Source organism: Anolis sagrei, chromosome 2, assembly GCF_037176765.1.
Source record: "Anolis sagrei isolate rAnoSag1 chromosome 2, rAnoSag1.mat, whole genome shotgun sequence".
Taxonomy (NCBI): Eukaryota; Metazoa; Chordata; class Lepidosauria; order Squamata; family Dactyloidae; genus Anolis; species Anolis sagrei.
The window spans coordinates 118489622-118513205 of record NC_090022.1 but is presented as its reverse complement, the minus strand read 5'-3'; the positions used below and the strand labels follow the sequence as shown (position 1 = coordinate 118513205).

The 23584-nt window shown below is 41.1% G+C and overlaps 2 protein-coding genes across 2 annotated transcripts; both read left to right on the top strand.

The window, feature by feature from the left end:
• The first annotated feature begins 1697 nt into the window (after positions 1 to 1697).
• On the top strand, positions 1698 to 11631 carry MRPL38 (mitochondrial ribosomal protein L38). Its single transcript, XM_060764653.2, has 9 exons — positions 1698 to 1806; positions 3536 to 3715; positions 4504 to 4638; positions 4734 to 4942; positions 5265 to 5337; positions 7940 to 7985; positions 8748 to 8906; positions 9663 to 9799; positions 11016 to 11631. The coding sequence occupies exons 1-9, from the start codon at positions 1740 to 1742 to the stop codon at positions 11150 to 11152; spliced, it is 1143 nt and encodes a 380-aa protein (XP_060620636.1). The 5' UTR covers positions 1698 to 1739; the 3' UTR covers positions 11153 to 11631.
• Positions 11632 to 11719: 88 nt separating this feature from the next.
• TRIM65 (tripartite motif containing 65) lies at positions 11720 to 23314 on the top strand. The gene is made up of 6 exons (XM_060764652.2): positions 11720 to 13759; positions 16239 to 16334; positions 17077 to 17310; positions 18816 to 18987; positions 20611 to 20691; positions 21585 to 23314. Exons 1-6 carry the CDS (start codon positions 13316 to 13318, stop codon positions 22208 to 22210), a joined length of 1653 nt encoding a protein of 550 aa, XP_060620635.2. The 5' UTR covers positions 11720 to 13315; the 3' UTR covers positions 22211 to 23314.
• Positions 23315 to 23584: the final 270 nt, after the last annotated feature.

The window sequence follows — 23584 nt, the reverse complement described above, 5'->3', positions numbered from 1 at the left end:
ATGTTAAAATATCCTCCTTTTTTCCTTCCTTATTATTATTAGTTTATATATATATATATATATATATTCTATTTTTTCCTCTTCTTTTTTATATTTTTGTACACACACACACACACACACACATATATATATACCCTTCTATTTTTCTTTATTATTTTTTTACATTTCCTACTTTACTATATATGATACTGTTCTCCCACTTTCAATGTTACAATATCCATTTTCTTTTTCATTTCTTTAAACAAAACTCAAATAAAATATATTTTAAAACACCAAATCTCTACTTCCAGGATTCATCTGATTATCACAACTGTTCAGCTGCTTTCTTTTCAGCTTGTCCCTATAGCTATTTATATTTATTTATCTCATTGGTACTGTTCCATTATCCATATGCGGCCAAAAGGAGGTGCTAGAGAAAGAAGGATTATGCATTTTGGGGCGGGGGGGGGGGGGGAGTTGAAGGAGGAAAACAATTTTCCTCTCCCCATTTCCCTTTCCATAAACAAGGGCTGTTTCCAGGAAGGTGACATGGGTGGGGGGAATAACAGGAAAGCAGCAGGAAATGGTTTAACTTCTTCAACCCCACCCCCACCCCCGTAAAATGAACTATCCTTCTCTGTCTAGCGCCTCCTTGTGGCCCCCGCCAGGATAATGGAACAGTACCATATTGGGCAAAAGTATGATAGCTGGGGACCCTATGCTATTTGCGCACCGTGGATCAGAATTCATGAAGGGAACACTTGTGCAAGACAGCCAGTGAGTGACAGATGCAGTTGCAAGGGAGGGAGGAGGAGGGGGGGTCTATGGCTCACATGTCCTGCCCTCCTGGAGCCCCGGCTCCTCCACTGTTAGAAAGCAGGGGAAAGTAGAAGAAGAGGGGAGGGGGGTTTGCACTAGGGCCTTGTAAAAACCTTCCCCGGCCACCAGCATACTTTCCGCCCTTCGAAGAAAGGAGCCCCAGTAGCTGGGAACAGTCCAAGCGGACTTCCCTTCATTAATTCTGACGCGCTTTGTGCAACCAGCATACAGGTTTCAGCTATGCGTAGGGTCCCAGCTATCATACTTTTGCCCCATGTTGTTTTGTTGTTGTTCATTTGTTCAGTCACTTCCAACTCTTCATGACCTCATGGACCAGCCCACGCCAGAGCTCCCTGTCGGCCGTGGCCACCCTCAGCTCCTTCAAGGTCAGTCCAGTCACTTCAAGGATGCCATCCATCCATCTTGCCCTTGGTCGGCCCCTCTTCCTTTTTCCTTCCATTTTCCCCAGCATAATTGTCTTCTCTAGGCTTTGCTGTCTCCTCATGATGTGGCCAAAGTACTTCATCTTGGCCTCTAATATCCTTCCCTCCAGTGAGCAGCCGGGCTTTATTTCCTGGAGGATGGACTGGTTGGATCTTCTCGCAGTCCAAGGCACTCTCAGCACTTTCCTCCAGCACCACAGCTCAAAAGCATCGATCTTCCTTCGCTCAGCCTTCCCTAAGGTCCAGCTCTCACATCCGTAGGTTACTACAGGGAATACCATGGCTTTAACTATGCGGATCTTTGTTGCCAGGGTGATGTCTCTACTCTTCGCTATTTTAAATAGTTCCCACCTTGGCACTACTTTGGGTTTTTAAAAAAATGTCTGTATGTCAACTTGGGAACTATTGGCAGGCACTTGTGAAGACAGCCGCCACCGAGTGACGTCATCAGCTTTTGCCTGGGGTCCTTTCGAGCGGAGGGCCTCGGAAGCCGGCAAGATGGCGGCGCCCGCGCTGAGGGCGTTCTTGCGCCGAGGGCGAGTGGGCCGAGGTTTCAGCACCAGCGGTGAGGGGCGGCTGCTCTCTGGCTTCCCGGAAAGCGGGCTTTCGTTTTCCTCGGCAGCGTGAGACACTGGCATGCGGGGATTTCCTCTTTCGGTGTTTTGGGCATCCACCCGCGAGTGTTTCTAGGCGGTAGCTGGCTATTCCTGTGCCTGCTTTCCTTTCGCTTCGGATGGCAATGGGCCGTTTCCTTTGAGTGGTTGTGGCTGCCCTTTGGAAGTTTTTCTATGCGGTGCTTAAAACCATCATCTCAATCTTAATTAGTTGGCTCTGTCACTGCCTTTCGCACAGAGCCAGGAGGATTCTGTATAGCATTTTAAGTATTTTAAGTGCTTTCCACTTGTTATGTTATTTTAGCCCAATTGGTCTGTTTAATCCTATTTTAATATTTATATGCTGAAGATTTGAAATTGTATTGTCATGCTACCCATGCTCTATTCTGCCTTGGTTAGAGCAGACCTGGAATACTGTGTCCAATTCTGGGCACCACAATTGAAGGGAGATGTAGACAAGCTGGAATGTGTCCAGAGGAGGGCGACTAAAATGACCAAGGGTCTGGAGAACAAGCCCTATGAGGAGTGGTTTAAAGAGCAGGGCATGTTTAGCCTGCAGAAGAGGAGGCAGAGAGGAAACGTGATGACCATGTATAAGTATGTGAGAGGAAGTCATAGGGAGGAGGGAGCAAGCTTGGTTTCTGCTTCCTTGGAGACTAGGATGTGGAACAATGGCGTCAAACTACAAGAAAGGAGATTTCATCTGAACATTAGGAAGAACTTCCTGACTGTGAGAGCCGTTCAGCAGTGGAACTCTCTGCCCCGGAGTGTGGTGGAGGCTCCTTCTTTGGAGGCTTTTAAGCAGAGGCTGGATGGCCATCTGCCGGGGGTGCTTTGAATGCAGTTTTCCTGCATCTTGGCAGGGGGTTGGACTGGATGGCCCATGAGATCTCTTCCAACTCTATGATTCTCTTGCTCTTTTAATTCCTGTGAACTCCTTTGGGGCTCAATTACAGAGACAAAAGCAGGGTACAAATACTACAGCAACAACAACAACAGTGATGCCTGTCTAATGTGACTGTAAAGACAGCATTTGGATGACTTACAGTTTTAAAAAAGATGAATCTTTTTTTTCAGTATATATGATTTCATCGTTGTAGATCTCAGCTACCGTTTACATAGCCATATAATAGTTTCAAAATGCAGTTTAACTGCATGACATGGACATGTAGATGGGACCCTAGTAAAAAAAAAGTAGGGTTATTCTTTGTTTCTTATTGGTTTAGAGCTCAGCTACTTTCGACAGCTTTTGTTATACCAGTTTGTGGCAAACAATTGACTTCACAGACTCAGAGGATGCATAAAACATTTGATTTTAGAGGCAGGAGATCCTTTACTAAATTTGAAAGACAAGCAAACTCATCTTGGGAAATGATTTTGTACCTTTATAAATATATGAAGGTTCTGAAAAGAACTGTGCTTGAATCACATGTCACCCTTTTTTATCATGCAGTGCAAAATAAAAATTGTGTACAAATCTCTCACGGTTTGCACTCACATAAGTGTCCATATGTAAAATTTGTCTTAGATTTAATATCACTGTTATTTTGGCATTAACTATATGTTCTTGGTTTCTTTTTTTTTCTGTTGTTGCTCCTGGGATACTTTCACTTGAATGGAAGAGATTCAACTCTGCTGATACTCAGACGTGTATGTTTACTACACAATTTATGTTTTCAGTTGTTCTCCACAAGCTGGGGGTGCCGCTGGGACCAATGCCTAATGAAGACATTGACGTGAGTAATTTGGACGCACTAGAAAAGTACCGGACCTTCACTCGTTATTTCAAGGTGGCAGAAAAAGAAAGTCAAAAGCCTCATTGGTGGCCAACCTACAAGAAACGCAGTACTCCACCGCAAGGTATCAATCCAAGAGCCAGATTCAAAGACCTGGTCCTGTTGTATTTTCTCTGAATAAGTGTACATTTTTGTACACTTATTCAGAAAAAAAGCTTTTGAAATAAAGTGGAACCTATTTCTTATTAATGTGTAAGAAAATAGGCCAGAGGAGTCATTTTCATTTATTACGCTTACTCGGATTAAAGGATGCATATAGGGAAAAGGGTGTATGACAGACTTACAAAAGAGAAACAGAATTATCCTTGATTGTCAAACAACAAAGTGACCAGAAACTGACAGCCTTATAGTAGGCTTCTGCGTTGTATTTTATATTTTATACACTTTAAAGCCATGTGCATGCAAGCATAGAGACACATAGGTTTAGATTTTATATAAATCAGAGGGTGGAGATGAGACTTCAGTTTTCTACACTGGGTAGTTTGCATTCCTGAGCATTAATATAAAGCAAGATACGGTTATGTCTGTGCTTTTTATTTAATTTTAGTTTGTTAAGTTAAAATTCATATTTATGTGTTGGGTTGTACAAATTATGTTAGTATGGATGTATTGTTGTTGTATTTGGGCATTGAATGTTTGCCTTTTATGTTTGGAATCTGCCCTGAGTCCCTTTAGGGAGATAGAGCGGAATATAAATAAAGATGATGATGATGATGATTATTATTATACATCTGTTCAAGTATTTTCCATTTGTCCCACAGCAAAAAATGATGGTAGAAAACACATCGTTTTTTAATTTTCTGTCTCTTTCTCTCTCATTCTCCTCATCTCCTCTCTTTTTTTCAACCCTAGATGAAGAGGCAAAGATAAATATTGGCCTACCTTATCCTCTGACATCATGGAAAAATAAGCTTAAAGAGAGAAGAGCAATAAGGGCACAAAACCTTAACAATGTTGAACTGGAAAGAGCATCCCGCCTTCGGAAATGTATGTTTGATATAACTCTAGTCACATTGGTCACTTTTGCATTCACTAGAGTTTATTTGCCTAGTTTTCTTCTGTGTTGTGTTTTTTGCTTGCAGTGTTGATTCCACTTGATGATGTCAAAGCCGAATGGGAGAGAACCAGTGGCCCTTATCACAGACAGAGAATAGCAGAACACTATGGACTGTATCGGGATTTGTTTGATGATGCCACGTTTGTTCCCCGAGTTCTTTTAAGAGTGGAATATGACCAAGATGAGGAATATGTTATGCCAGTTTATCACGGGAATATAATTACACCCACAGAGGTATTTTACCAAGCGTGAAAGCTGTGGTCACTCTAATGGTTGTTTGGAGGGAGAAAAAAGAGCCTTGAGCAATCCAGTAGTACCTTAGAATACTTCACAGTTGAACCCTGGGGCATTCTTCCCCCAGTCTTTTAAAAAGGCTTGTAAAATTAAAGCCCCCCCCCCCCCATCACTTTATATGGGAAGTAATGTGAATTATCTGTTTCAAGTTTGAAATGGAAGTAGTTAGTAGAAAAGTGACCAGAAGCAATATGAAACCAGTAAGGTGGAGAGCTGTAGACTAAAGTTTTCCTTGTAATCATTGTGTTTTTTTTCTATTTAGGCTTATAATCCTCCCAAAATTTCATTTGAAGCTGAGGAAGGATCTCTATGGACCCTGTTGCTTACTAATCTAGGTGAGTGCAAAATTTTCTTAAGGTGCTTCTGTAGTAGGTTGTCTTACTAATGCAGGTCAGAAATAAAACGTGTTTCTATGGAATTCTTTAGCAATAAGAATTATAATGATGAAATAATGTTATTATGGTTATCAGTAATTAGTAGGATTATTTGTTGGATCTGTACTGATAAAATAATATATTGGAATTGGTAGGTCAGAGCTCCTATAGTGTGTTAGTTATATTTTTCCCTTTATTTCTCTTTTCTTCCTTTTAATGCGTATTTGTGTCTGAATCAGTTTTTAAAAGCAACAAGTCAATAGATAGCAAAACAAAAGGAATAAATGAAGCATTTGTTTCATTTTTTTCCCTTGGAATACAGTACTTACAATTTTAAGTACCTACTCTTCAATAGCAACAGAAATCTTGGTTGTGAAATACTATAGGGAAGCTGGATTTTATCTTGGCAAATAACAAGTTTTAGTTCTGTAGGGCAGTTAATGTGGAGCCCGTTTTTGTGGGAATCTGCATAGTAAGCAGATCTTGGTTTGCTTGGCATTCATAATTTCTGCTTTTATGGTGAAGAATTACAAAAATTTGGAAATAAGCCGCTTTTGCTTAAAACAGGGGTGAGAACTGTTTAATTCCTTCATCTCCACAGACTTCTCTTTAAAAATACATTTAAAAGCTGTTTTCAACTGGAGAATGCTTCCAGGGACCCCAATTCTGACAGCAAATACAGTTTCAAGGGCACTCTAAATGACTGGAATTGGCTGGAGCGTTGCTTTTAATTTCTGAAAATGGTATCACTGCAGCTGTGTGGGGTTGGGAAGGGCCAGACTAGGTCCTCAAATCCTGCACATGTGCTCATCCCAACTTTACTGTTAGTATAGTTGCCATAGTCTTGAAATCTCTGATGTGCTGGTCATGGTTCTGTTGATAAGGTGTGGAAGATGTAAACGTTGCTTGTTGAATCACAATGTGGATGAATTCTCAAGAGGATTTTTCTTTCATTCTGGAACTAGGGCAAATGGGTTTCAGAAATACCCAGTTTGCTGTCACAAAAGGATACATTGAAACCACCATGAATTATGTCAAAGTGATATAACACAAATAAAAGTAAAAGAATAAGGGCACTGATAGGCTTAGGTCCTTATCTCATGAGCAGGGGAAAATGGGGAGGACTGTCTTACTCAGTTACCTCCTATTGAGATCCATCTTCTCAGATGACCAGCTATCCCACATCTTTCCCCCACTTTTCCGTTTGCTAACTGACTCCTCAAAATGCATTTTGGGCTCTGTTTCCATATGCAGCAGAAACATTCTCACTGGAAGTGCCCTTACATCTTGTGATGGCCTTCGCAGGACTCCGTTTCTGAAGTGCATTGAAACAGAGCCCAGACTCCATGAGGGCCTTGGAGTTTTCGAAGAAAAGATAAGACACTATATGGGATTGGGGCTAATTTCCCCCAACCCTTTCCTTAGAGGCTACAACTTCACCCAAATCTAACAAAATATCATCATCATCATCATAAATGTTATGTCTTACCCACCCTCCTCATGGCAAGGCACAGCATAGTTAGAACACATCATCATCAAAATCATTCAGTAAAATGCATATATTAAAACATATTTATACATGTTAAAATACACAGAACAAAGATTAAAATACAGTAGACATAGAATGTGAATTTAAAATTCATAGTTAAAATTGATTAGTTAGGTCTGCTGGAAGAGTTGTCTCTTAAATTCTGATAGCAGTCAAAATTCCACAATCTTAGGACAGCTGGTGCAAATGTCTTAGGTTGTCAATTAGGTTCTGGCTGGTTGGAGAAGCATTCCCCAAAAGATCTAAATGTCCTATGGGATGAATTGTCCTTTAGGTCACTTGTAACCAAAACTTCGTACTTTGCCTGGAAACTAACTGGTGACCAGTGGAGTGACTTTAGTATAAGGGTGATTCCCTCACTTCTGGATGTTCCTGTAACTAGTCTGGCTACTGTGTTTTGAAGTAATGGCAGTTTTTCAACTTGATACAGAGGTAGCTCAATGTGAAGCACATTGCAGAAGTCCAGCCTTGAGGTTACTAGTGCGTGTACTACCATTTTTAGGTTCTCCAAATCTAGGAAGGGGCACAGCCAGATTATCAGCTAATGCTGGTAGCAAGCACTCTTGACCGTCCAGCATCTACCTGGGCTGACATTTGGAAAGACAGATCCAGAAGCACAGCCTTTCAGGGGCAGAGTAACCCCATTCAGAACTGGTTGAGATGCATCTACATCTACAATATTTTGCTTCACTTCCTGTTGGTATTTTGGAGGCGAAATGTAGTGAAAACAAGGTTTATTGAAAGGTATTGCCGATTTGTGGGTTGCTATGCCTGAAAATTGCAGCAAATGTTTGAAAAAAATATTGGTGGTTTCAGAGGGGATTCTGATGGGAGGATTCTGGGGCTACAAATACTGACCAGGAGCCCAATTTTTCCCATCCATGTTTTACAGCTTGTGCAGCCAGGGAATATTTCCCTTACCACTAGAAAACAAACTAGAAGGAAGCACTACATAATTGTACTATACATAAATAATAGTCTCTTAACTGGGTCCTGCATGTTTTTTGTCCACAGATGGCCACTTGCGTGATAGCAGTATGGAGTATGTTCACTGGTTGATGTGAGTATTGCTTCCTAGTCCGTCTTTATATTGCCATCAGGTTCAGGCTTTAGATAATTTTCAAACTGAATTTCACTGTTCAGCTATCAGTTGAACAAGCTTTCATGGTCCCAACCCCAAAAGGGATCCCCTAAGCTCAATGATGAGGTCATGAACATTTGGCAATAGTCAAAGGTTTCTGAACACCACCTATCTGTGTAAATCTGTTAGCAACAACATACAGTGTTTATGGTGGACTGTGCAGAAAATGCTTCAGCTGTCCTCCACGAAAAGAAAATTCAGCCTATTTAGCAAGCTTTGCAAATGCTGATTTATTTTTAGTAAATATTTGATGTGTATACCTATTTTATATGCCTACATACCTTGGGCCACATAAAAATTTCTCAGGTGGAAAGGGGGCACAAGTGGATTTTTTTAAAAAAAAAACCTGGCCTATGCAACAACTGTCAGTCTTGTGGCCACACGTGTTCCAAGCCATCCCAAAGGGGAAGTAAAGGTCAGTGCTGGACGCTTCTTTTGACCAGTTGTGTTTTTGTGAAATGAAGGAGGTCAAATGAAAATTGTGAATTAATTAACTTTCTCGTTGAGGGGCCTCAGCTTCCATGAAATTCATTTTGAAAGTAGCTTAAGACAATTCATTCTTGTAGCAAGCAACATCTGTTTAAAAATTGGTAATTTCACTTAACATAATAATCATCTTGTGTTTGTTTAGATGTGTAATTGTAGGTAAAGTTTCTTTTGACTCATATTCTATACCTACAGTGCAAACATTCCTGGAAATAACATAGAGGCAGGTGAGGAGATCTGCCATTACTTTCCTGCATTCCCTGCCAGAGGAACTGGATACCATCGGTATGTCTTCCTCCTGTTCAAGCAGCTCCAGGCAGTTGATTTCACTGAAGATGTACGGCCAAAACCATGGTAATTCTTTGCTTGGTATACTTAAAGTGAGATAGCTTTCAGATTCTGTCTCCATTGAGAAAAGCAGTCAGTAGGTTGCTTGTTAAGGAGGGGTTGTGACGATTTAGCATCACTGAGTTTTAGAGATCAGATTAAATAGTGGAAGAGTTCTGGGAAAGTTTGATTTTTTTTTCATTGTAATTTTTTTCCGCCTTTTACTTTGGAATTACTAGGTTTCTGAGAAGGAAACTATCTCATACTTGCCTTGGGCTTAGCAGCTTCTCATTTGAAATAGGGATAAAATGTCAGTTGCTTGTGTACCTTGCTTATTCTTTTGTCTAAAGTTGCTGATCTTTCTCTCACATAGTATGCAGAGCTACTTTCAAAGACAAGTCCCATACAACTGTCTTGAACCCCAAATTGGAAGAAAGGCAGAATTTTAAACAAAATTTATAGAACATTCTCAGGAATTTCTACTGCACATATTTTAAACTACTCCCCCATGATTAAAAAAATCCACAAAATAGTTACTGAATTAACCGAATGAAAATGCTAATCTCCCTTCTCTGTCCCCTGACTTATAATTTTCACTGTTAATTTAGAACTCATTAACTACTTAATTGATGAGATAAGGCTTTCACATGTGGTGTAGAGGTGTAATCTTGCAGTTCTGTTTTATTTGCTGATTAAACTTGAGACTAGTTGGAACAGGATGTTCACAGTAGATAATGATAGGGACCTAATGTCTCTTTTTTGTCTCTCATTTGTCTTTTGCAGTCACAGCCTGAAGATGAGAACCTTCAAAACATTTGACTTCTACAAGAAGCATCAAAACAATATCACACCAGCAGGACTTTCATTTTTCCAATGTCACTGGGATGAATCTGTTACACGGGTCTTTCATCACTTACTCAGTAAGTACTGTCCTACAAATAGATCATCTGACAAAAATGTTGCATTAAAACTCTTTAGCTATTTTTTTAAAAAAAAACCTCAGATAGTTTACATTTCATTAAGATTTTTAGCGAGACCTCACATTGCTGTCGCCGTCACAAATACGGTTGGCAGCAACGAGAGAGAGGGCCTTCTCAGTAGCCGCCCTGGCCCTTTTGAACTCCCTCCCCATTGAGATTAAAACTGCCCCTTCCTTGTTATCTTTCAAGAACCATTTGAAGACCTACCTGTTCAAGCAAGCTTTTGATGAATAAATTCAATTGATAATAACAACAAGGTCGATTTATACTGAGCTCAGCAAAATATGCTATTTCATTGATGAGTCTCCACAACAATTGTAATTTGTTTTAAATATTTTTAATGCTTAATATTTATTTATATCTTATTTCTGGCTTTGCATGATTTTTGTCTTGTATTTTATGTTAAACCTACTTTGATTTGTATTATATTATGTTGTGAGTTGCTTTGGGTCCCGTTAGGGAGAAAAGCGGGATATAAATAAAGATTTATTATTATTACTATTATTATTATTATTATTATTATTATTATTAAGCATGCATCCTTTGTGATGGGCAATCCTACATTTGAGATTTGAAATTTTACAGAATCTGGAGCTTCTTGAGAATTTCTGGTATTCAGTTCTAATCGCATCAGTTAAGAGCTTTGATCTTTTCCTATGTGTGTGGGGGGATTGTGTTTGTTTTTTGTTGTTGTGATTGATTTCCCCCCCTTCTTTTTGTAACTCTCACGCCTACCCTAAGCCAAGCTTGTATTCAGGCCATGTTCTGTGACAGTTACAGGTTTGATATTACCTGGCTGTGCCGAATGATCAGCCAAGAATTGATCAGAAATCAGAGTTCTTTTGATGTTTCTAGTGCTTTCTGGCTTACAAACCCAGAACAGATGGAAACTCCCAAAAAGTGGCTGCAAACGAACATCAACCTGCGGACAGCTAGAGATAGTGGTAGAATTCCTTGTAATGTAATAAGATTAGTAATTGCCTTCTGTTTAGGTATCTACAAAGGAAAAGCAAAGGATAAGCACAAACAAGACAATATTATTCTGGTAAAAGATCATCAGTTACATTTCTTCATTAGAAATATGCTGGAGGGTGTTTAAAGTTAGTGCTTTCAGTGTTTTCAACTTTAGAAATAACATCCTATCTGCTTCTTTTAGACATGAAGGAACCAGTGTTTGACTTTGTGCGACCCCCCAAATATCATCCCACACAGAAGAAGTTTCCACATCGTCAGCCTCTGAGATATTTGGACAGGTACAGGGACAGTGATGAGCCAACCTATGGGATTTACTGAGGTGTTCGGCGCTCTACTTTAAGAGAGGCACCCAGACAGAAGATGCAAGAAGAAGCTCTGCCGGAGATCAGTTCACGCCTGTGATCAGGGAATTGAAGTGCCAGACTCACTGCCAGACTGAGTTCAAATCAGCAGTCATTCTGGTTCAGCTTTTAAAAGGAAGATACAACTGAGTTCTAACTTGTGTCTGTCTCAGAAGATTTGTCAGAGATGTCACTAATATAGCCAGTGAAGAAGCAGTCCAGCTGTACCAACATGTCTATGACATTTAAGAAATTGAGCTTCTGACTCATTGTCAGAAGCAATTTTTTTCTAAGCACGGTTATGTTGATGACCTGTTAAACCATATCTGCAAAGTGAAGTCATCTAATTGGATCAGATGATACACAAAATATTTCAGATTTATTTGCTTAACACTGAAATTCTGGGCTGTGCATCCATAATTTTAAAGGTGTGAATAAACATGACTTTAAACACCACTATAGAAAGAGCAATGTTAGATGTTATTCTTAAGAGTTAATTAACACATCTTTTGGTCTTTTAACTTCAGGACTTTAGCAGACCTGACTGTAGTTTTTGTTTTCACATTGTTTGAACAGTACAAAAGATCAAAAACAAAGCTTTTAAAAATCTGGATGTATGTCTACTGGTGGTATTAACTTTAACTCTCATTATTCATTTTAATAACTTATTTCTGAAAGCCTATGCTGTACAGCACAACATCAGTGCTTAGAGGTGTTTTATCCCTTGAGGAACACAGAATCATCTGGAGGAGAAAGGCGGGATAAAAATAAATAAACAATTGTCTCTGCCATCACAATAGTGATTTCAAAAACAGGGGAGTCACAAAGAAAGGAGGAAAGAAGGCAATACCAATGAGAGGAGAAACTACTTTTTGTTTCTTGAATAACGGGTTTGGAGGCAGAGAAGTCTGCACAGAGGCAGGCCATGGGATGTGTGCCCTAGACAGTTATCTATCCCATGGCATAGCTGATTGTTCAAGGCACTCCTGCACAGCCTTGGTACTTCGGAAATGTCTGGAACGCAGACGCTTAAAAAGCAGATTATATGGAGCTAGCAGCCTTTTCCTCCATTGATACAGCTCTCTTTTCATGAGCATTGTGACTGCAATGAGATGGAATAGCCAGTGCACGCAGAAGAAAGCAAAGCTCCAATAATCACAGAGAGAATAGTTAACATTTTTTAAAGTATTAAAGAGGCCTTGCCTTGGACAAAACCATGAAGGGTCTTAAATGGTGTTTCTGGTTGTTTTATTTATACTTTATTTATTATTTGATTTTACTGAACAGGCTGTCCCCGAGTTACAACTTACAAACAACTCATTGTTACAAACAGGTGAGACAGTGAGAGAAATTTTCCCCTAGGAAGGGAAATACAATCTTGAAAGAAAGAGTGATGGGGAAAAGCTGTCTCCACTGAAGCTTTCTCACCAATCCTTGTTTCCATGACAAGCCAAATTTTTCAAAATCCAATTCTGACAGGGACAGAAAGTGAGGTGAAATCTGAACAGGGGCACAGAGAAGCAAAATAAACACTACTGGGGTGTGAACCTATGCTATCCAAATCTTGTGTAAGACATGTCACAATGTTCTTCTATTCCAACTGACCCAACAGGTAGAGCTCACAGGGAAACCCTGTGTGAGGAGTATGCAGCGGCAGCCTCTTTGCATGTCGCATGCGCTCAAAAAGGGGAGGAGGAGCTATGATCAGCTGCCACGTGGTCCTGTTACATTCAGAGCCCTTGCTGTTACGGTCATCCAGCCAAGCCGCAGAAACCGGATTGGCTGAAGGATAACAGCTAAAACGGATCCACGCACAAGCCTTCAAACTAGTGAAGCTCAAAATTAGCTGAAAGACTAGCATCAGGAAGTCTTGTCATTTTCCAAAATAGGAGGTGATTGTAGTTTTTAAAACCAGTTTTCAAACAGGGCTAGAGGGAAATCTTGTGCCGGAAACTATAGCTCCTTTTCTCATTTACGGGCAGGAGTTGCACTCAGCCTGGCTGCTCCACTTGTCTCTTTAAGAGGCAAGTTGGCAGAGAGCCAGAAGGGAAGCCCAGCCCTTCTGTTGCAAGTGTGTGGGAGGTTTTTTTGGGCTTAGTTTCATTTTCTCATTGCAGCTCTTGCTCTTGCTCTGAAGAAAATGGCATCTGGGAGATCACAGAAACTAGAGGAGAAGCTAGCATGCTGTATTTGTTTAGAGATGTTTACTGCCCCTGTGACTACACCCTGTGGGCACAGTTTCTGCGAGAAGTGCATCAACAGCTACTGGGACAAGGAGGCACAAGGACCCGCAGAACAGAAAGTCTACTTTTGTCCTGAATGCCGGAAAGATTTCCCCGAGAGGCCAGAACTGAGCAAGACAGTTCAGTTGGACAGCCTGGTGGAGCTGCTCAGGCAAGGAGACACACAGGCCCCTGGAGTAGAGCTGGGCACCACTGTGCAAAGGAGGGGATGCCCAAGGCACGGCCGGCCCTTGGAGCTCTACTGCAAGAATGAGAAGCGGGGCATCTGCTGTGAGTGCACCCTGAAGGAGTGCCAGAACCACATCAGAGTCCTCTTTGAAGATGAGCGGAAAACGAAGGATGTAAGCAAGCTGGAGCAGGGTGGTAGTGAAGGACGAGGATGAAGAAGGAGGAGGAGGAAGGCCTGCATCCCTAAAGATTGGCACATAGAGCCTTTCTGGAACTAGCCAAACAGAAAATGAGATAAATGTGCTTTGACTTGTCTAGGATTACAAACATGGAAGGGAAGTGGAAGAATAGACAAAGCCATCCCAAATGTCCCTTTGTTCTCCTCCCCCAGGCCAGAGAAGAATGGGTCATAAACTCAGCTGTGTTTGCTTATTTGCTAGTTTGTTTATCGTGTTAGAAGCAAATTGAGAATACAGTTATAATGTATTTTAAAAAACACAAACAAAGTTAAAAACTTTTATATTAAATGTCCTTTGACCAGAAGCTGGCCACTTGGAGTGCCTCTGCAAGAGGGTCCTCCATTGTGCATGTGGCAGGGCTCAGACTACATTGGAGGAAGTGGTCTATGATTTACTCTTCTCCACACTCGCATGTCACGGACTTCATTTTATAGCTCCTTTTCTTAAGATTGGCTCTGCAGACTGTTTAGCACCTTCCAAGTCACCCAGTCTTCTGTGTGCCAAATCTTTTAGATTTGATGGCTACTCATTGTAAATAGGTGGCCCTAACTCCAAATTTCTCTGTATGTTAGGGATGCCTAACCCTCCAGGGGATTCAGACCTTATTTTCCAAATGCCCACACCTTACTTCCCATACCCACACCATGTTTGCTAGCCTATCTTTATGTTTCCAGTTTTAATATCTGCTGTACATGTTCTTCATTATTCCCTAAAAAGGAATGGTTGGAGAGATGAAAAGGACAGCAACTTTAACTGTTATTTTAACTATTATTTTCGCATGGGCTTTTTTTGGCTACAAACCTACTTTTTTAAATGCAGTCCTCAACCATGCAGTACTATGTTTCAAGAAGTGGATTTATATCTGTAAAAGCCCATGCTATTAAAGGTTGGTCACCTTTCTTTTTCTCCTGCTCCCTCCCTATTTTTGGTGCAAGATACTGACTCGGCTACTTCTTTGAAAGCATAGCTACTCAAATCGCATGGGATAACTAGGCCTTAAATTTGTAAATATGTCTCTCTAAAACACACTTCAAACTGCATTGAGAGAGTTGCACTCTTTGTACATTCTGAACATATCACCTCAAAACCAGCTGGGATCTATAGTTTCCCCAATTATGATTTTGTTTGCAGAGAAAATTTCACTTTGCTCCAGATATGATATGACAAATGCCTCCACAAATTGTGGAAGACACAACTGTGTGGCATCCTCGTATTTAACCATTTTTCTGCCTTCACAGAAAACCCCATGAATTGTAGTCTCATGAGGGCTGAGCCAGGCAAATTAGCAAAGCTCTCAGCAACGGGACAAATGCTTCTGGAACATGGCCATACAGCCTGGAAAACTCACAGCAACCCAGTGAATCTGGCCATAAAAGCCTTCAACAACACAGTGACAAATATTATTTGCAGTTATTTACAGTTACCAGTAATTATAAGAGAGAAGCAAGTTTCTAGCATACATATATCATAACAAGCAATAAAGACAGCTGAATGATACTTTAAAAGTTCAGTCGTGGCTTATTGTGGATATTCCTGACAAATCCTTGATCCGAACATCAATCCATGAACACAGACATCAGTTTGACCCAAGTTAATACTCTATATAACTTGTCTATTGAGATAGTTCACCATTTTGAAAGATGAACTCAAGTTGCTTGGGTCAACTTGTTACCATGTGACATCTCTGGTGACCAAATGTGGCTTCCTAAAATTACTACCCCTTTCTGGATCTTGGTCAGCTCATCTTTATCATAACCAGTGAGAACAGTATTATCGTCAAGTCCCTGATGCCATGTACTCCTATGGTACAGCCAAAGGACCCTTACAGAGGAATTCAGGGATTATTTATTTATTTTATTTATTTGGGGCTTTTTTATCTCGTCCTTCTTGACCTCCAAAGAGGGACTCGGTACAGCTACTACTCAATGCCAACACAGAATAAAACATAGCATAAAATACAATTTGTGCAAGGAAAACAGTTATAAATATTCATTAAAACATTTGCCGGTTCAAATCGACATTCTAAACAGTCCATTGTAGTCCATTAAAAGCATTGTCTTTCCCAGCAAGTCAGTCTACTCTGCGAGCGCTTGATCCCACATCCAGGATTTGAGTTTCTTCCAGAAGGTCAGGAGTGAGGGGCGGATCTGATCTTATTAGGAAGGGAATTCCACAGCTGAGGGGCCACCACAGAGAAGGCCCTGTCTCTCGTCCCCACCAAACGCAACTGCGATGGTGGTGGGACCGAGAGCAGGGCCTCCCCAGATGATCTTATGGCCCTTGGTGGCTCATAGAGGTGGTTCATAAACATCTAAGAGAATTTGGCCACTTCTTGTGAATGGGAGACGGAGTGGATGAAATTTAGCAAGACTGACTTGCTTTCATACTTAAATGTTTTTGGATTCTTTGGCAGGAGTCTTTGAGAAAAACATTGGAGGATACCCAGAAGGAGGCAAAAAGGATTGGAGAAGAAATTCAGAAACTGGAGCAACAAATAGCTGCTGTTAAGGTACAATCTGCAGGCACCCCCACCATGAGGCAGGTGCCTCCAATAAAAAAAAATCTCTCTGAATTGTCAGCATTCATCACAAAAACAATAGCTGCGGAATGAGCAAATGAGCTTTCCCCATCTTCCTCACTTTTATCCTTTCAAGATGGAGGCCAGCCTATTTCTTTTTCTTGATGCATTATTATTATTATTATTATTATTATTATTATTATTAAACTTTATTTGTACCCCGCTAGCATCTCCCGAAGGACTCGATGCGGCTTACAAAGGCCAAGGCCTCAACACACAACATAACAATACAACACCTAAGGCAAATTAAAAACAATTAAAGCAATATAACAACAAGCGGTAAACAATACACTAAGACACAATAAAACTGGGCCGGGCCAGAGTAATGGGTACAGGATTAAAAGTGCTGATGTGACAGGTGGTATATAAGGCTTATAAGGCAAGTGCAGTGTGCAGTGTGCAGCAATCTTAGTTTTAATAAAGTGCTTATGGGACTTGGTATTGGAGGTTTTCTATTCTGGGAAAGCACATCGGAACAGCCAGGCCTTCAAGTTCTTTCTGAAGACTGCCAATGTAGGGGCCTGTCTAAGATCTTTGGGGAGGGAATGCATCATCTCCTCCAATACTGAAAAGAGCAAATGGTGACCTAAAAAGTGATGAGGGAAGCAGCTTCTCCATCTGTGGCAAGTACCTCTCACTCCTCTTCATTTCATTTTCCTTCGTTTTCATTCAGGATTCTTCACAGCAATTCAAATCAAAGGTTTTGCAAAAGTTTTGCCATATTATGGAAGCCCTAAAGGGATGCCAAAGAAAGGCAGTGGAGAGAATTGAAAGTGAGCAGGCTCTTGCACTCGGCCTGTTGGAGGAGAGCTGGAATCGGCTGCAGCACCAGTTGGAGGTTCTTGCTGAACACGATAAGAAGGCCAAAGAGCTGCTCAGCTGTCCTGATAATGTCAAGTTTCTGGAGGTGTGTGATATATTCATGGTACCTGAGTACCTTAGTGGTAGCTAGTCTGGTTAGTTAAGAATACAGCATAAGAAAGGCTTTAGGTGAGTCAGGTGAAAGATCCATTGGTTTCAAAGTTCATTTCCCACAGTGGCCAACCAGGTTTTTTAATTTATTTTTCATGTCAGGAGTGATTTGAGAAACTGCAAGTCGCTTTTGGTGTGAGATAATTGGCCACCTGCAAGGATGCTGTGGTCCTCCAAACCTTTGCAGCCATTTTGACTGTCAATTAAGACCATGCAAAACATTAATTTGAAAACATATTTTAAAAACAGTACAACAAAACAGAAAAACCCAAAGTTGAAGGGATGGATGGAAGGGCAGTTGGCTGGTTTTCAGAGGACTTCCAGATACAGCTTGATGGTACCTAATTGAGTTATATCCTCAATGTTGATCCAAGGCCTAATCATCTACACAGCCACTGGTTGACACTGCACCCTCTTGTTCATGTTCCCCAGTCAATGATATACAGGGACATGCTGCCTTTAATGCTGGAGTAATAGGATATCCATCATAAGTAGTAGATCCCAATTATTATCCTCAGTGAATTGTCTAAACACCCTCTACTACATCCATTTAAGTTGGAAATCACTATTACTTCTAGTCAGTGACATGTGGTTTGTGTAACAGAACTTATTTCACCTATCCTGAATCTCTCACCATTCAATTTCAGTTAATGAACCCAGACTAACAGAATCATAGAGTTGGAAGAGACCTCATGGGCCATCCAGTCCAACCCCCTGCCCACAAGCAGGAAAATCACATTCAAAACACCCCTGACAGATGGCCACCCAGCCTCTGCTTAAAAGCCTCCAAAGAAGAAGCCTCCACCTTTGATCATTTGTCTCCAAACCCTTGATCGTTTTAGTGACCCCTTCTGGACACATTCCAGTTTGTCAACATCTCCCTTCAATTGTGGTGCCCAAAATTGGACACAGTATTCCAGGTGTGATCTGACCAAGGCAGAATAGAGGGGTCTTCCCTGGATCTAGACACTATACCTCTGTTTATGCAGGCCAAAATCCCAATGGCTGTTTTAGCTGCCCCATTACATTGTTACGTAGTTCCAAGGGGCAGAGTGTAACTATTATTCAAGGAACAGCAAAAATACTAATTTTGCCACTCCAAAAATGGGAGTGTGACTTGTACGCAGTGGCAACTATTATGCAATGAAGTACAGTATATCAAGAGTAAAAAGGATATCAGCTGATGTGATTCTTATTAGAGAACCAGGATGGGAGGTTAAAGAGTCAGAGAAATCCACAAGGCCAGGAAGGAGATTTCTAGGATCTATCGCAAAATAACGAATCTTGTTTTACAGACAGGCTTAAAAAATAAAACTGTATATAACAGAAGCCATTTAAAAGCTAAGTAAAACTTTAAAATAACATAAACTTATGCTGCTTCAGGATCTATTGTTACGTGCCGCTCAACCTTTGTGATTCTTTTTTTTTTCATCCTCGTAGGAGCTGCCATACCTTCTTCCTCCTGGCAACTCAGAAATTCCTCCACCTCTTGAATTTGATTTGGCCACCAGTGTCCTCACCATCACTCAACTGCTCAATGAAGTCTTCAGGCTTTTGCAAGAAGCTGCCTCAGATCCCATTACTCCACCAGTGGCTGACACAAAAAGTACAGGTATATTTCAATTAAAGAAGTAGATGTTTTCCTAGGCATTATGTATTTGACTGGAAATTTGCCACCAGAGGCTGAAATAAGAGGGATAGTCCCTACCTCACAAAAGTACAGCAATTTAACATATTTCAGCAGTCTTCTTGTTCAAAACTATATGCAGATATGAAATAAAACAACCAGATCAGGTGAGCCTTGCAGATGTAAACAAAAAACATTTTGAAAATTCTGGACACTACGCAAAGCTTTTTCCAGAAAAGCATCTAGGACTGACTTTTTCTCTCACCAGACTTCATGCTGGGGGGAGCTAAGATGAGCAGTCTTATCTGATCTTTTCTCTTTTTCTTGTCCTTTGTACATGCTTAATGTTCTCAGTCAATTTGTTCTGTCATAGATTTGCAAATTGAAAGCGAAACAGAATAATGATCTGATTTACAATCCCATCCCCCTGCAGTGATACAGCAGGTTAAACTGCTAAGCTGCAGAACGTGCTGACCAGAAGGTTGGCAGTTCGATTGCATGGGACAGGGTGAGCTCCCGCTGTTAACCCCAGCTTCTGCCAACTTAGAAGTTCAAAAACATGCAAATGTGAGTAGATCAATAAGTACTGTTCCAGCTAGAAGGTAATGGCGCTCCATGCAGTCATGCTGGCCACATGACCTTAGAGGCCCAGACAACACTGGCTCTTTGGCTTAGAAATGGAGATGAGCACCACTCCCCAGAGTCGGACATGACTAGATTTAATGTCAGGGGAAAGCTTTACCTTTACCTACCCACACCTCTGCATTGATCCATAAAGATTGGGCTTCCTCGTGGGGACATTTTAAAAAATGGTCCCAAACATTCTGCTAGAAAAATAAGGTTCATTTTGAAAGTAGTAACAAACCATGACTGGCTATTCCAAGTCCCCTCTCATTCTTCCTAACCTCCGTCTAGGAGATAAGCTTCCCTTCTAGTCTGCAGTGAGTACAGCAAACTTTAGTTTGTTCTGAAACCAGGCATTGAAACCACAAATGGACTCTTGGCTAAGAGCTTGCTATAAATATACAGAGATCTACAGAGATCGCAGTTTGACACAAGGGGATAGGAAGACAAACTATAGTGACAGGTCACCTAATAGGTTTTCATGGTTAAGAAAGGATTCAAACACTGTGCTCCAGAGTTGTAGTCTTAACACTGAAACCACTACAATCATGCATCAGATGAGAATTACAAAGCTGAAAATGATATGGAAACTAATTAAATGTTCTTACAACAGAGATGATGTTTTGAAAGAGCAGGTAATCATAACTCATCTTGTTTCAAACCATAAGTAATTATTCCTTGGGAACATGTACATATCTGTTTCTTATGACATTAAAATGGAACCATGTGGAATTCTTTTAGCTACACTTCTCTTTAAAATACTTTAAATTAAACAGAAGCTCTTTGGATTTTTATGTGACTCTTGTTGCTTCCCCCTTCAGAAATTCCTTCTCCCTCATGACCGAAATCTATAAGGATGCTTTGGTCCCCATACATGGCATCTAGAAGCCACTCCTGAATTGTCTATTCTTTTTGGGTTATTGACTTGTTTACTCTTTGGAAATTAAGTGAAAGTTTTGTTCTTTTTTCATTCCCAACTTGCAGTCTCAATGGAGCCAAAGATAATTGAGAAGAAAGTTGGACTACGTCTTCCAGACAACGAGTTGAGAATGTGCCTTTTGAAATGTAAGAAACTTGCTGGGCTGCACATAGCTGCCAATTCACCCATATTTACAAATATCTTTTCATTAGTGCCTCTCTTTTTTCCCCATAAGCCGTTCCTTTCAGTCCTCAAAACCAAAAATTACTATTTCATTTTTCTGATTTCTGCAATAAGTCCATAACGGGTTTCCAATCATGGAGATGGACCAGTCACTAATCTAATTTCTGCTAAATCAGTAGGACCCCTCCCACACAGTTGAATAAAATCTCATATTTTCTGCTTTGATCTGGAATATATGGCAATGTGGACTCAGATAACATTCTCTCCTGACGTTTCACCCACATCTATGGCAGGCATCCTCAGAGGTTGTGAGGTCTGTTGTAAACTAGGCAAGTGAGGTTTATATATCTGTGGAATAAGGTCTAGGGTGGGAGAAAGAACTCTTGTCTGTTGGAGGGAAGTGTGAATGTTGCCTCCAACAGATACAAGTTCTTTCTTCCACCCTGGACATTCCGCAGATATATAAACCTCCCTTGCTTAGTTTCCAATATACGTCACAACCTCTGAGGATGCCAACCATATATGTTGGCAAAACGTCAGGAGAGAATGCTTCTGGAACATGACCATACAGCCTAGAAAACTCACAGCAACCCAGTGATTCCGACCATGAAAGCCTTCGACAACACATCAAATATTTCATCAAAGAGGCCTCCATTTTCAGTGAGAATTTGAGCTGCAGAGGTGACACAATAGCATTGTAGCCTCAGGCCTTGTGAATCACGATTCTATCCAGCCATAGCACATTCCTGTTTAGTGAACTTGCTGCATGAAACAGATCTCAGGGAAAAAGATGAATCGGTAAAGAATAGGATGGATTTCCCCCCTCTTTGTTCTGACATTCTTGCCATTCCCATAGATCAGCAGAACCTGACTTTTGATCCAAGCACAGCAAACAAATACCTGCGGTTGTCTGATCTCGACCGGAAGGCTGCTCATCCTCAAGACTTTCAAAAAATGCCAAATGAACCTCAGAGGTTTGAGCCTTGGCAGGTGATGTGTGTCCAGAAATTCAGCCAAGGCAGTAACTACTGGGAAGTCAAGATATCGGGGCAGTCCGCCATTGTTGGCGTCGCTTATGAAAGAATCTCGAGGAAGAAATGGGGCAGGCGAAACTTCACTATTGGGCAGGACCAGCTCTCCTGGGGCCTGCATGTCCAAGAAGACTGCTATGTGGCTTGGCACAACGGTGAACCTACTAAGATCAAAGAGCCTTTGTGCAAGTTCATTGGCATGTCTTTGAACTGTGACCACGGGGTCCTGAGCTTTTACGGTGTAGATGACAACATGAAGCCCTTGCATTCATTTGACACCATCTTTTCAGACCCACTTGTCCCAATTTTTTGGCTGTGTGAAGGCACAACTATCACCCTTTGCCAAAAGGCAGAAGGCCAAGGCCAAAATGATGGGATGCCTGCAGACATACAAACAACTCTCACCACTGTGGCGAAACAAGGAGATAAGCAGACTGCTACAAAACAGTGATAGTGAATCTTTGTAGCCTTCAAGATGCCCAGGTTTGTAGTGGTCTGTGTGTTTTTCTCCTTTGTAAGATCATCCCCTGAGACATTACCAATTTCTGTCTCTTGCAACTAAAGTTGTAACTAACATGCAACTTTGAGAGTACTTACTAATCACTAAGAAACTAGACATAGAAGTTGACCTATCTTAGCCATCTGTTTCTTGATGTAACATCCTGGGGAAAATGTGGCATTCTAAAATTCTTACCTTATTTTAAGAAACTCAGCAGTGAAAGTGGATCAGGTAAGTGATTACAGGAAGCCTCCAACTTACAAACATCTTACATATGACTCCTAGTTACGAACGTATCTGTGGATGTGGGGGGGGGGGGGGGAGGTACTAGGTCGACCAGCCAGCATCGCATGTTGGGTCTTTTGCAGTGTATGTTGTGGCTCAGCCAGATGAAGATGAGGGGTTTGGAGGTTCAGGGCCTGATGGTTCTGTAGGTGAGCAAACAGACGTTGTTTTAGAGCAAGATGGTTCTGCAGCTGAGGGAATGGAATGGGTTTTGGAGCAAGATGCTGTTGCTGAGGCAAAGTGTGAGAGTGAAACTGTTTTGGAAGCCAACAGGCAAGGAGGGGAGGATAACATTAGTTCATCTGAGGAAGTAGCTGGGCTTAGAGATACCAGGCTGCTTCTGAGGGAGCAGAGATTCAGGTGCAGAAAAACCCATGAGAGAGAGAGGCAGAGGCAGGCCTCTCAAGGTCAAAGGAATGTGTTCATGTTTTGCAGTCCTTAAATTAGTGAGAGAGCTGTTAGGATTTTAGATCATGCAACGTCACTACTGGAGTGAGGAACTCCTGTCTTGTTCTTGGTTCATGCCCTAGTTCAAGACCCAAGATTTGTGATCAAGTTTTGCTTCTTGTTTTATGGGTTTACCTTTGGGTTCATGCCCATCTTCTGCTCCTGGTTTCCTGGATTAATGTTCATATTTTAAGCATTGTTTTCTGGATTTACCTGCTTTTTGGACTTGCTCCTTTATTAACACTTGGATTTTTACCCTTCTATTTGCTTAAGGTGCCTTTGGTCCTTTTTATATGTGTTTTATCAATAAACTGTTTATTGCCATGTTTGGTTCCTTGATGAGTGATGTGAGCAAGGTGAACTCCTGCTGAGGTGCAACAGTGTAAGAGATGTAGTTTTAGAAACTGCTCTCCTTCCCAATTTCTCATGTATGAGACTAGAAGATAAGACCGGTGTTTGGCAGTCACCCAGCACTTAAGACCTTGAGACATAGCTACTCTTCAGTTGTTTACTTGCTTTGTATGTGAGCCCATAGAAATACAATAAGTGAAAGTGGGCCAATAGTGAGAAAAGACAAAACTTTATAACCAATTA

Excerpts from the sequence above, each read along its gene's own strand:
- MRPL38 (XM_060764653.2), top strand. The coding sequence starts at position 1,740 with ATGGCGGCGCCCGCGCTGAGGGCGTTCTTGCGCCGAGGGCGAGTGGGC. Across the intron at positions 1,807-3,535 it reads CCGAGGTTTCAGCACCAGCG|TTGTTCTCCACAAGCTGGGG; the intron begins GTGAGGGGCGGC and ends TTATGTTTTCAG. Across the intron at positions 4,943-5,264 it reads ATATAATTACACCCACAGAG|GCTTATAATCCTCCCAAAAT; the intron begins GTATTTTACCAA and ends TTTTCTATTTAG.
- TRIM65 (XM_060764652.2), top strand. The coding sequence starts at position 13,316 with ATGGCATCTGGGAGATCACAGAAACTAGAGGAGAAGCTAGCATGCTGT. Across the intron at positions 16,335-17,076 it reads AACAAATAGCTGCTGTTAAG|GATTCTTCACAGCAATTCAA; the intron begins GTACAATCTGCA and ends GTTTTCATTCAG. Across the intron at positions 20,692-21,584 it reads GAGAATGTGCCTTTTGAAAT|ATCAGCAGAACCTGACTTTT; the intron begins GTAAGAAACTTG and ends CCATTCCCATAG.